We start from the raw sequence: 13,764 nt of genomic DNA on the forward strand, positions 1-13,764 counted from the left end.
AACTTCCACCCATTTCCCCAGTTTTATCCACATGTAATAGTATGTAGCCATTGAAAATGTGTTTTTCTACTTAGTTCAAGTAAGTTTTCTGTGTAACAGGCATTTTATTCTTCCCCTGCAATAGACTAGGAAAATAAAATGTCATTTATTCAATTGAAGTGGTAGAGTACTGAATTTAACTACCAATAATAATGCCTAATGGCTGTATCCTTTTAAAAGCATTTATATGGATTTCAGTAGGAAATCAAAGAGTTTACTTCTTATTTTTTAATCTAAAAACACATTAAGAAAGGGTTCTTTTCAGCGAATAAAAACTAAACTGCGAACAAAATTATTTTTAAGAGGTCTTTGATTGATTATATTATTTTTATGGCTGCTGAAAAAAAGATTACATTTGGTTCAACTAACTGATGAGAAAGAAGGTTTCTGTGGCTGTATTGCAGGAATGGATAAAACACAAGGAAAGGGACCTCCTGGGCTTCCTACACTGAGAATCTCTGACTGTAAATCTCACTCATTTATAAGTGGAAAATACCCAAATAATTGTTTTGCTCAGAGGAGCTAAGCACCTGTAGCTGTTGTGGATTGTAACTGGTGCTGTCAACACTCACCACTTGTGAATATTTGGATTGTACAACTGACAGGTCCTGGCATATAGAAGACACACAACTCCAGCTGGTGTTGCTCTGGGGCGAGGCAGCACACTTCGCTGAATTTCAAGTTGCTTTGATAAGGACAATGTTCACTTTCTCATCTACCAGAAAAAAAAAAAAAAAAAAAAAAGAAAGACAAAAGTGCTTGATGACTGTAAACTTCTCAACTGGGAAGGAAAAGACTTTCAGTCTTTCCTGAGACTGCCCAAACACCTATATTGAGATCACACTACGAGAAAATATTAAGAGAAAGGGAGATTGCACTGTTTTCAAGACCTACATTCATATTTTGTTCTAGTGTTTTTGAGTTCAGACACTTTATTTCCTGGGGCCATGGGAAGTAGCAGAGGATCTTGTGAGCAGTGTGTTGTTACCTGCAAGCTGCTGGCTAGCATCCACAGAGGCTGAGAATGCCTCACTCCATGCACGTAATGCACAACTGGAATCCTGGGTGTTGTAGAATTCATACTGTCATGGAACTAAGTGGGAAATATGTGAAGACTCAGTAAGCCCAAACTGGAACTTTGTAAAAGTGAGTGCATGTTGAGACTGGGCACAGTGCAGGTCCCTGGATCTACCTGGAGTACCAGCAAATCTCCTCACCAGCGTTAGCATGGTCCTTCAGGCTGATGCTATCAATGAGGTGAGTTCACTGTCACATCAGCTGTAATTTTTGTGTTGGCATCCAGAGTGCATCCAGTAACCTGGTTTGGCCACCAGAAAAGCATGGATGCTGCAGATCTGGAGGAGACAGTCATCTACAGCAGTGTAGGATACCTTGTGGGATTCCAGAACCAGTGCTGCTGGATCATCTTCTATCTAGCAGACTGGAAAACAGCAGAAAACAGCAATCAACTGAAGCAGAAAGCTCTTGTCAGAGTGTGTGGTATGCAACTTTTTGTGTCAGAAAGGATTTCTCTGATTCAGTAGAAACAAAGCAGACCCAAAGAGAGTGGGATGTCCATGCTTCACTCTTTGTTGGGGTGATTTGGACAGTCCCACTTGGGCAGTGATGGGCCTCCCGGGCAGTGTGTGACTGAGGGAACAGCAAAATGCCACCACTGCCAGCAGGCCAGTGTCGCAGCTCATGTTCATGTTTCCTGTACACCACTGCGTGCTTCTGGGCTCAAACTGTTTGCAAAGCGGCATGAACTGTGCCGGAGTACATCCAGCTGGGATGCTGGGTGTGGGTAAGCGCAGTTCTGCTGGAAGGTGAGGGATGTGTAACCCAGTCTCTTGAGGTGCAGCAGCACAAGGCACTTCTCCCTCAGGAGGCTTCGTGCAGCGAAATGTCCGAGCGGGGATTCGGGGCCCTGCCCGGCGGGAGGGATGTGCCAGACGCGGCCCCAGGCAGTGACTGCAGGGCATGCGGCCGGGCCGCCCTCACGGGCGCGATTCGGGATCGGCTCTGGGCACGGTGCGGCTAGGGACCGCCACCCGCCTGTCCTGTGTGTCGCCCGCCACCGCACGGTCACGGCCGACGCGCTCTCAGGGCCGGGGGTTGGCGGGACCCCGGCTGGCAGGACGATCCCGGCTGGCAGGGCGATCCCGGCTGGCACAGACCCCGGCCCGGCGCCCACAGGCGGGGGCGGTGCCGCTGGGGGCGGTGGCATCTCCCCTCTCCTCCCCTCTCCTCCCCTGCCCTCCCTGCGCCCTCCCCGCCCTCCTGCGGGGCCGCGGCGCTGCCCCCTCCCGCCGGGGATATCCCCGGCCCCTCCCCGGCGGGCGGCGGCCCAATGGAGGTGGAGATGCTGTGCGGGCTGCGGGCGGGCTGGGGGCGCCGCCGAGCCGCGGACGCCGCCGGGCCGGGGCCGCGCTCACTCGGCGGGGAGCCGCGGGCAGGGGCGGGCGGCGCCGGGGCTCGGTGCGGCGGCGGCGGCGGCTGGGATGCGCCGGCCGGGCGGCTCTGGGGGCAGATAGCGTCCCGCGGCGAGGCGGCCGAGTGGGGCCCGGGGCGGCGGCCGCCGGGCAGCGCCATGGCGGCGCAGTGCGACCCGCTGAGCGGGTACCTGCCCCAGCCGCTCTCCGACCCGGGCTCCAACAGCGAGCGCAGCGCCGACTCGCCCGCGCCCGGCTCCGAGGAGGACTCGGCCGGGCCGCCGCGGCCCCTGCACAGCCCCGAGTGGGGCGAGGAGCGATTCCGGGTGGACAGGAAGAAACTGGAGGCCATGCTCCAAGGTGAGGGCGGGAGCGGCGGCGGTGCCCGGGGGGCGCGGGGCGGTGGCGGCGGCCGGGAGCGGCGAGAGGGGCCCCGGTCTCCGCCGTGCCGTGTCCGGCTCCCCCTTCCCCGCCGGAACGAGAGCCCCGTCCTGTCAGCCGCTTCCCTGGGCGCTGGACGCGGGCCCGGGTCGGCGGGGGCCCCGTGGGCCGGTGCCTGCTCCGGGCGCTGCCGTGGCCTCTCGGGCTGAGGGAAGCGGCTCCCTGTGGCCCCGGAGCGGAGCCGAGCGCCCCGGCCCCAGCCCGGATAGGCAGATGCCGCCTGGGGCGGGCCGGCCCTGGTGTCGCGGATGGTGCCGCTGCCCGGCCCCGCTGGGGCTCGGAGGGTCCCGGTCCCCCGGCATTCCTTCCGTCGGTGAGAAGGGACATCCCGCCCGGACAGGCGCTGCGGGCTCTCGGCTTTCGAGGAACAGCCCGGCGCGCAGGGAGCCGCCGGAGCCGGGTGTCCCGGCCGGAGCAGCGGGGATGGATCCGCAGGGCTGATAGCGGCCGTGGGACCGGCTCGGCCCTTTGCTCCGCTGTCTGGGGTTTTTTTGAAGTTTTTTTTTTTTCTTTCCTTGAGGCTACATATTTTGTCCCAGTATGTTTTGAATTATCTGCTCTCAGTGGAAGTTACGTAGGCAGCTTTTGACAAAACAGGAGTAGTAATTGCTGGTTTTGTTGCTAAAGAGCACATGAGTGGGTTTGAACCAGTTGAGGATGCTGCTGAGCGGGGTGATTCCCTCGGGCTGTTCCCAGCTGTCTGGTCTGAGGAGCCCGTGAGAACCGAGGTGAGTTTCAGGCCTTACAGTGACAAATCTCAGGGTGTGTCTGGATCAACAAGAAGAGACGGTGCTGGTTTCAAGAGGGCGCTTTTCCCTTTGGATCTACTGTTTTGTAAACATTTAATGTTACATTAACACGGTAACTCACATATTTGTGTACATTTTCAGAAGACAAATGTTTTACCTGGCATGTCACAAAGAAGGCGTTTTGGTCACTTACTGGGAGCTTTGGGTGCTCCCTACGTGAGCATCCCCTGTCAGGGACCTGCCTTCCTCCTTGCAGCAGTGGAAGGGAGGCTGTGGGAGCGAGCAGCAGCTGGTGACTTGGGTTGGTCACTGAAGAGCTGCAGTTTGACTTGGTGACTACAATGATTGGAATTTTTTTAATTGAGATGGTCTCTCCTGGGGGTGAGTTAATCTTTAATCAGTTAATGCTTTAGAGCTAGTAGAAAAATCTCATTATGTAATGCGGTAAAGAGAAAGGAATTTGGAGAAACAGAGCAGCAACAACTATTTATAAAGATGTGCTCATCAAAAGTGTCTGAAAACCAAAACCACATGGGTATTTTTGTGTAAGAAGTGGTAGTGAAGGGTCAAAAGTTAGAGTTCTGTAGGAAGATGAAGGTTGCCTTAACTTTTTCCTCTAATAGCCAAATAAATTTCCATTATCTCATCCCTCACCCAGTCCTTTCCTCTACTGCTTGAGGTAGTAAGCATGAAGGGGTAAACAAAGCTCCCAAGCAGAAGACAAATACTCTGTAAGTTGTGTGACCCAGTAGTAGCCACTGTCAAAATGTAAGATTTTTCTTTGCTCCTATTTCAAATTTTATTTCTTTATTTCTTCTTACCTTTGTAGGAAGAATAAAGTAGTAAAAAGTATATGAATGATAGAGCATAGTGAGTAAATACAAGCAGAGTACTGCCTGGTTTTTGATGTGAGGTTACTGTATGCCCTGTCTAGAATACACATTCTTCAGGTGGTGGTTTGGGGAGGGTTTGTATCAGGTAGTTGTCCTTGTTGTGGTGGAAAGTTTATGCTGGACTTGGAAATAAGTGGCTTTATGTGAAAACCTGAACTGTCTGGCTTACTGTTAATGAAAAGCTGTTTATTAGGAAGCAAACATAGCAGTTCTTTCTGTGAGAAAACCAAACTGTTTGGTAAACATTTTGTCAGTTCTGTCAGTTTCCTCTCTGTGCTTTACAAGCATTTGCCTCATCTCTTGACTTACGAGAACCTCAAGCACCAAGCAGCTCTGCCAGGGAAAGCATCGTGAAACCAGATCTGTACCTGGTACCCAGAAATTCAGACAGCTATCAGCTATGCTGCTGGTTACAAGCCAAACTTGATTTTATTTTGTAACTTCTCCCACCCTCCCCACCATTTGTTTGTGTCTGTCTTTTGGGAGTGAAGCTTTGCCTTGCTCTGTTAGGAAAGTGACAATGGAAAGGAAGCAGTGTGAACCATCTCCAGGAGCAAACTTCTGTTAGATAATTTGTAGGGTTGTGTTCCCTATGGTTTCTAATACCAGATCCTTTACTGGAAGTTCTTAAAATATGCAGAAATTGCATCATGGAAAAGAAATATCTTTTCAATCCAAGTGATGATGAGCAGATTTCTTATTTCCAAAAGTTAGCCAATTTCTGCTAACTTTTTTTTTTTTAATTTCAGGCTGGTGTAAATACAGCTTTTTGTTCATATTAGATGCTTAAAGGATCCTCTTTGCTTTTACTAGATAGCTTGTTTACACTTGGGAAAGTTACTTTCTAAATTATTAAACAACTTAGAGTATCTTCTAGTAATCACCACACCTTTCTTATATTATAGAAGAGTGAAAATGTATCATCTTTAGTTCAGTTGTCTTTACAGCCAAGTTTGAAGGAGCATCTGCTGAAGGAACTTATCAGGAAATGTTCTCATTCTTGCTTGGGGGTGCCTTGGTGGTTTTTTTTTTCCTCATCAACATCTGTTGTTTACTGAACTAATAATGAAATGTAAGAAAAACTATCTGGGAGAAAGAATAAGCAGCAGCTCCATGTTCAGCCCAGTGCTTGTTACTTCTTGCATTGCTGAGTTTTTATATGTGCTGCTGCTGTGGTTATTTCCATCTTTCCCACAGTCTGTGGGCAGTTTCCTGGGAGCCAGGGCTGATCCCAGCAAGGCTCACCTGGGAATATCAGCCTCTGCAGCTCATCAGGGACTGGGTACCTCCCTGTGAGATACACAGTAGCTGCAGTAAGTGCTGTAGCAAGAGCTCTCAGTAGTTCTCTTTCAAAAGAAGAGGAGGTGCAGGTAGTTTGCTACCAATTGTATCTGAACCAGAAATCAAATCTGACTTGTGGTGCCAAAAAATTATAGATTTGAGGATGCCTCTGCTACCCCATTTTAAAATAATTGTAGTGGTATTTCCTGAATGGTTCTGTTTGGAATATCAGAAACTGCAAAAGCTGTGGTAAACCCATTGCAAATAACTGGTTTTTCCTTGTGTCCATCTTCTCTGTATGACTGTTTCATTACTTGCACATGGATGACTGGAATTGTGTCCCATAAACAAATCTCAGTCTTTACAGTGGGGTGTAAGCTCTCTTATGCCTCATGTCTTCATCAGTTTCTTGGTGAACAGATACTTCTAGAATAATTCTGGTTTTCCTAGGAGGCTAGTATGAGTAAAACAGATCAACTTTTCTTTTCAGCACTGACAGAAGATGGTATTTCCTAATAGCCCAATTAATTACAGCTGCTCTGCACAAATTCTGGTTAATGCTCAGGTGACTTCATATTGTGGGATGATTTACTTAGTGTGTGAGTGCCTGTTACCATAGGAGCTGAATATTATTGTAAAGAGGCAGAACAGTAAACTTAGGAAAGCTGTCCAAAAAGTATAATCTATCAGCTGATGTTGCAGCAATCAGTAGGCTTAGTCCAGTTGGCCATGAACATTAAAAAAAACCCAAACCAAAGAAAGCAACACCTTTTTTGCTTGCGTGGTGTGTCTCATTCTTGGTTACAAAATGTTATGCCAATCTTGCATTTCAAATAATCCTCTTTCTTTGTCATGTTCTTTAGCAGATGTAGGGGTTTTTTATGTGGTATGTGTGGTTTAAGCACTCACAGTTAAATACTTTTTGACTTTATAATGTACTATCACACGATAGCAGTTTGCTAAAAAAACAAATCCATGCTGTTTTTAATAAGAGTCTAAGTCTAGCAATGATGTGTGGGCCCTTATTATGTATGGCTTTTTCATTAAAGTACAAAACTGTGCTAGTTAAAATTCTGTGTTTCTTTACTTTGTTTTGTATTTTTTTGTGCATCATCTTTCATTTTGAGGGCTCCTCAGGGTAATTTTACTCAGGGATCTAAAACTTTATGGGTGGTAGTTTTTTTGTTCTATGTTTTTTTGGTTTTGTTGGGATTTTTTCCTTTATGAGGTAATTCAGCATTTGCCTAACTATTAATTGATAAACACATGGAGAAAAGCACAGACCTGCATGCCCAGGAAACTCTGAGGAGCACCCAGCTGGCTCTCGAGCTCATCTTACAGAGCAGGTTGTGTGGAGACCAGGTGGGCACCTTGGGTTATGTCACAGGTCAGCTGGACTAGGCCAGAACTAGAGGAATCATGTCAATTATAAAGATAATAGTGGATCACTGGTTACTTTCCAAGCAGGAAGGACAAAAGTGCTGTAAGAATTCAGCATGAGCAGTCAGTGCAAGCTGCTCATTGAGGTGCCCTTGTGGAGCTCTGTCCTGCCATTGCAGCACTGAAAGAGCTCTCCCCCATCCTACTCCCTCTGCTTTGGTGCTCTTTGCCTGTCATGGGGAGCTAGAAAAATGCTCAGCTACTAATCTGCCCAAAACAACCCCTGATTTTCTTAGGGGGAGGTGACACAAATACTTAGCTAACTTTTTTTTTGCATGGTTTAATCCACATGAAACTTACTGTAAATTGTTCATTCCTTTGCCTAAAGGTCACCCAGAGACCATTGTTAGATCTTGATTGTACTTATGCAATGCCTCTTTCTGATGTCTGGATGATAACCAGCTTTTGTTTGCTGATCCATGAGATGAAACTTGTGTTTAAACAAGTATATTTTCCCTGCTTAATGCATAACTGTTGGAAAGTTTGCTTCAGTGCTTTTCATAGTCTTCTGCACTGGTTGGTTTCATCTGCAGAGAATGAGAAATCGATACGTGGGGCAGGCAAAGCTTGGGGGAAGTGGAGTGGGGGGAAGAAAAGCACTTTTATTGGAATGTGCTAAAGAAGACAGAGATATTCTAAGAAACCCAGGCTCTGCTGAGTGCTACAAACAATGGTTTTATTAGAGGCTGGACCCTGAAGATAGAAATTTTGAGCAAGTTGACTGCTTAACAGGCAATTGTAATGTTCCTGTGATGGTGCCTGTGCAGGGAGGGCAAGTTCCATGTTAAATTTATTTTGGGGTTTTATGTTTAAATGGCTAAGCAGTAATTACTGATATTCTCCTGGATTTATTTGTGTGTTTGTGATGGTGGTAGAAATTTGTACAATCAAACTTAGTATACTGTGGTCCTTCAAATGATTAGTGTACCTTGCTTGCAGCTGAAGTTAAAAATACTCAGAGTGCTGGTGATTTATACTCCTGTTTACAGTTCCCATGTCCCTCTTGGAGCTCCAAGGGTTGTGAACTATGTCTCATCTATGACAGATTTGTACTGAAATATCTTACTCTTTATTTTAGCAGGTCCTAACCACAGTTGCTTTTCCTAGAGGAAGAAAATTTTGGGTTTTCCTACTAAATTGTGAGATTTCTGTTGGTGGTTTTTATTATATTTTGTTCCTTGTAATGTGTCAGCATAACCTATACAAGGACATAGTTGTGGGGAAATTGGAACCTTCCTAATAGCATTTACATTTGGTTTTTAACTTATATGTAGCGGGAAAAAAGAATCCAAGTTCTTTGTCAGGTTTTCAAATCCCCAAAGTGCTGAATAGTCTATTTCTACAAAAAATAAATACATGAAATGAATTTGTGTGACTTGTAGTTCTTGCATTCCACTATTAACAATTGTAATAATACCACTTTCTCAAGTTTCAGTGTTCAAGTAGTACAAGGGACTATCATGGTTTGGCATGAGCTGCTGAGTTAAGTATTGCTGGCTTGCACATTCCTGTTGGTTATATTGTAATCTTTACCTCCACTGGAAAATATGTCCTATTTTGAGTACTCATTTCAGGCTCTTGGCTTTATGCCTCTCAAACAATGAAACATGCTAGTTTTCTTTAATTTCAAACCTCTGTGTCAAAGAACTAATAGCTTTTTAAAAATATTTTTACAGTAGTGACTTTTGCTGTGAAGACTCTTTGGTGGCTTTCATGAACTTTGAGCTTGAAAACTGGTATGACTACATGAGCTGGAGTTCAGCTACAGAAAATACCCACACCTAATAAGCTATCTGAAGGAACAAGAACTTGATTTAAGGTTTTATTCTTTAAGATGCTACCTATTAATCAGTGCTAATTTCTAAAATAATTTTGACTTAAGCAATTCAAACCATTCTTTGAACACAGCCTCAGCTCTTGTTCAGTCTTTGTTTTTGTTTCTTGCCTCTGGTTCAGAGCAGTATGAGTGTATTGCATGAGGCAAAAGAACTCTTCATGTCTCGGTGACTTTTATAGCTGATTTATGTAAAGATATTGGCAGGGATAGCCTCTTTACTGGAATAAATAGTTTTGTGTTAGAGTTCTATTGATGTTTTGAAGGAACACTCCAGAGTGAGAGTGTTATCTCACTAGATAATACAGTCTAAGGAATCTGAGTAATCAACAAGTTCTCTCATGTGTGAAAGCAGGGTTTGGATATTAGGTGGAAAAACTCTTGATGTCTCTGCAGAAAAAGATGGGTGTGATGGATAGGGGATTGAAAACAAATCTAAAAACAAATCCATAACTGTGAACACTTAGTGTCTGGACAAGTCACTTGCCTGGTAGCATAACTCCATGTAATTTTTCTGCTGAGAGCCTGGTTTCATGGAGGGGTTGATGGGCAGCACTGTTCTGTCCTGTTGTGCTGCTGTGCAGCTCTGCTGAAGTTACAGACACCAGGGCACAGAAACTGGGAAGGCACACCATAGGTGTGTGCCTGCAGGGCTGTTCCAGGAAAACCTTTACTGGGAACCCATGAGCGTGGTACATCCCTGGAGCTGCTGATGGTGATGCATGGGTGCAGACAGGTGGAACTGCAGGGCTGCAATCTCCCTGAGGCTGGAGAGGTGTGGTGGGATAGCTCTGGGGACTCGAGTCCTTCAGTGCCAGGGTCTGTGGGGTGCTCAGAGTGGGATGCTGAGGAGGAGGTGTTGCCCTTTGATGTGGGGGAGTGGCAGGGTGGCAGGGAGCTCTGCCTTGGAGCACGCCAGCAGCCATTGGAGAGTGCTGGGTGGTTTTACAGGTGGCTGCTACACACCATCTCATCTGGGTGGGAAGAAGCAGCACATGAGGCCTTCAAACAGCTGGAGGGAGGCTCCTGTTTGCAGCTGATCCCCATGGAGGAGTTTAACCCCTCTGTCCTCTGCTGGGACAAGAGCCTGGCAGCACACAAGCCATGTAGGAAGTTTCTGGCATGTTTCTGTAGCAGCTTCCAGATAGGTGATCAAGGAACTGACAGGAGGTTTGCTGGGCTTTTGCCTTGCTTGCAAGGAAAAATTATTCATGAATGTGAAGATGGAGGGCAGCCATTGAGAGGGACCCTGGCAAGCTGAAGAAATGGCCCAGAGGAATTCCATGAAGTGCTGCACCAGGGAGAAAACTGTCAGAGGTTTGTGCAGCCCTGACACTCTGTGCTGCCCTGGTGAGACAAATCAGGAGCGCAGGGTCCAGCCCTGGTTCCCCAGTGGGCAGAGAGACATGAGCATTCTGGAACAAACCCAGCAAAGGGCCATAGTGCTACTGAGGGACTGGAGGGGAGGCTGAGACATCTGGGATTGTTTAGCTTTAATCTTGAGAAGGCACAGGGAACACCGTATCAATTGTGTGTGTCAGAGGATATAAGCAGATGGAGCCAGAGTCTTCTCAGTGGTGCCTAATGACAGGACAAGCAGAAAAAAATGTCATCTTATGACTTTTCCTCTTTTTGTGGAAAGGAAATAATCCATAAAATCTGGAGGCTTTCCAGTTTTTGCAGTGTTCACTGCTGAAGTGAGGTCACTGCTGTCTTTTTTGGACAGCAAAGGAGTTAAAGAATTCTTAACTACAGTTTCAGTTGTTGAGTTAAAATACTAAATCTGAGATTGGGCTATTATATTAAAGCACAGTGTTTATTAATGTTAGGTATTGGAGATTTTTAGGTAAATCCTTGCTCAGACAGCAGTATTAAAAATAGCAGTTTGCAGCCTGAAGCGTTCTCCATAGTTGATAAAATTGTAATTGAGTTAGGGGTCAATTTATCTTCCTCAGAGCATTGAGAAACATCTGCTGGGAAAGCTGTTCTGTAGACCCCACCTTTGGCACCCTGGTAGGATTTGGTAGTGCTGGCCCCCAGGGCGATCCCTGCAGGAAGGCAGGATGCTGGCTGGGTCAGCTGTTGGTTCTCGTGCCCACGAGGGGTGCTGGGGGCTGTGTCTGGCTGCACATTGTGGTGTTGGGGTGCTCTGGCCCCCAGGAGCCCAGCTGGAGGGTGCCTGCAGCCTGGCTGGGTGAGCTGGGACACAGATCTGCCCTGGCAGCGTGTGAGTGCTGCTGCTTGGCTGCCTTCAGGCAGCTTTTGAGGTGCCAGTCCTACAAGGATGAAGCTGTGGTTATCTCTGTGAGCCTCCCAGCTGCTGGGCTTTGCTGAGGCTCTCTCAGGGCTGGCTCCAGGGGTGGATAAACTAACTGGGTGCTCAGGGCTGAGCAGTGGGAGCTGCCCGTGGGCTGCATGGCCTGGCTGGCCCCAGGGGTGCAGTTCAGGGATGCTGAGCTCTGGGCTCCAGCACATCCTCCTGAGCTTTGTGTTCCTGCTGCTGGTATGTGAGCAAGCTGTGAAAACAGGACCTGGGAGTGCAGCTGGGCTTGGAGCACAGTCCTGTTATCTCTGCTGCTTGGATTCTGTTGTGTAAACCACAGAAGGACATGTTGCTCAATTTATCCTTCCTGGAAGTGTCTTCCTTGCACATGTGAGTGACAGCAAACAGGAAATAACTTGTTCTTTAGCTTTCTTTTCCTTCAAGAGTAAAAGGTTTTTAAAAAATATATTTATAAATGTATCACTTGTGGTGAGAAAGACAATAATAGATGATGCATTTAAAAGGCATGAAATTTCCAGTCATCCTGACTACCTCCCAAATGGCCAGCTGCCAGCAGCTGTGTCTTGAATTTGGCATCTTGAGATCAACAGTTTAGAAATGCTGTGGAGTAAAGCTCCTTTTTCATTGCTCAGATTTTTACTTTTTTTTAATAACTGCCCAGGTTGACATATCCTAAACCTTTAAAGATCAGATTTTGTCCCATTCCTTTAGGGGCTGTGAACTTCTGGGGCACACTGGTGGCTTGAGGAGGTGCTTTCCAGGACAGCCACACAATCTGCCATCTGAAGATGCAGTTAGCCCGTGATAAGTGATAGTTTTGTGTGCAGCTAAGTGTTTTAGCTATTTCTAGAAGGGGCTCCAATGCAGCCTGGTAGAAATTTTACTGGACTGGAAGGAATAGTCTCTGGTTTGCTGCTTTGAGACTTTGAAAAAATTGCTTTTCTTTACCCCATCTGATTTGACTGCTGAGCCTTTTCCCAGAGGTAGGAAGCTGGATAGTGTAGCTGGTGCCAGCCACAAGGCAGCTGTGTTCCCTATTCTGTTGCAATTCCAGGGCTTGCCTGGTTTGTGAAGGTTGCAATAAAACTTGTGAAAAATACTCCTTGTGTATAAAGCTTGATAAACTTGTATGGAGAAGCCTTTTCTGAGATATTAATGTATGAAAATAGTGATTCCCCATTCCTCTTTTGGCTTTTTACTTGTTGGGAACATGTGTAGCTGCAAGTGAGACATGAGCAATCCATTTTCCATTTACTAAACTTCTCTGCAGGCCAGGTCTGGGAGGCTTTGCAAAATCTTGGTTCCATTTTCCCCTAGAACTATGTGATATGAATCAGGTCTGTAAGAATGGTTTTCAAGGAAAAATAGGCAGCAATCATGTTGCTTATGTGGTTATTGCCAGGCTTGCAGTATGTAGATGCTGAGGAATGTTTATTATACTGGGGTTTTATAGGTACTTCTTCTCCCTCATCTCATAGAAAAGTTTTTCTGTTTGGTTGGTTTGTTTTCCTTTGTGCCTGCCCAACATGTTAGGAAGCTATGGGTTGATAATTCTTTTAGGACTTTCAGCCCTTCTCTACAGCTTTTTAACTTGCAGAAATAACTTCTATTTGTAGGAGTTAGAATGGCACAGGATTTTGATTTGGCTGCTAAGATATTAAAGAGGTTTTGAAAGCAAAAAACTATAAATAAGAGTGCCAAGGAAAGAAAAACAAAGCTTAATTCCAGATTATTCAAGTGAAATATATCTGCAAGTTCAAATTATGTACTTGAAAAGATTGAGCTATGTGTTTTCTCACTTACTTGGCACAAAGTCTGTGTAAAAGCTTGAATGATTGTCCATACTAGTGATGAGATGACAAGCAGAACAAACCCAAAATACCATTCTGCTGCTTGTGGAACAGCTCAGATCATGGGCTTCATCTGTTTAAACTCGGTTCTTGGAAAGGAATTATGCTAGATTTCCTTGTGAGGAGAACTTGCAACATTTTTATAATCAAGCTGAGCTAAATGGTCTCCAGTACAACATATCTGAAAATCAGTATTAAGGCAAGTAAATCTAGTCTGAAAGAAGCAATGTTAAAAGATAACTGGAGGGAGAAGTTGGTAACACTAATGATTTATCCCGTTGTTTTGAAGCGCTGCTTTTGTTTTCTGGAGCATGTAGACATATCAGTGCTGTTCTTAGCTCACACATCCCAGAGTGGGTCAGGAAAGGAGCACAGGGGGTCACTGGTGCTGCCTCCCTGCTCATCCTGGAGTGCATGGCACAGAGCTGTGCCCAGCTGGGTCTGGAGCACCTCCAGGGAGGATGGAGGGAGGCTCCACACCCTCTCTGGGCTGTCCCGGTGCTCGGTCGCTGTAAGGAACT

At 46.3% G+C, this 13,764-nt stretch overlaps 1 protein-coding gene across 1 annotated transcript in view; it reads left to right on the forward strand.

The window, feature by feature from the left end:
* Positions 1-2,425: 2,425 nt before the first annotated feature.
* BICC1 (BicC family RNA binding protein 1) overlaps positions 2,426-13,764 on the forward strand; it is a 90,153-nt gene continuing 78,814 nt past the window's right edge. The window contains exon 1 of the mRNA XM_054637186.2: positions 2,426-2,831. Coding sequence (XP_054493161.2) covers positions 2,630-2,831 — 202 coding nt within the window. The 5' untranslated portion in view covers positions 2,426-2,629. The remainder of the gene's footprint in view (positions 2,832-13,764) is intronic.

The sequence above is a fragment of the Agelaius phoeniceus genome, chromosome 9 (assembly GCF_051311805.1).
Source record: "Agelaius phoeniceus isolate bAgePho1 chromosome 9, bAgePho1.hap1, whole genome shotgun sequence".
NCBI classification, from domain to species: Eukaryota; Metazoa; Chordata; class Aves; order Passeriformes; family Icteridae; genus Agelaius; species Agelaius phoeniceus.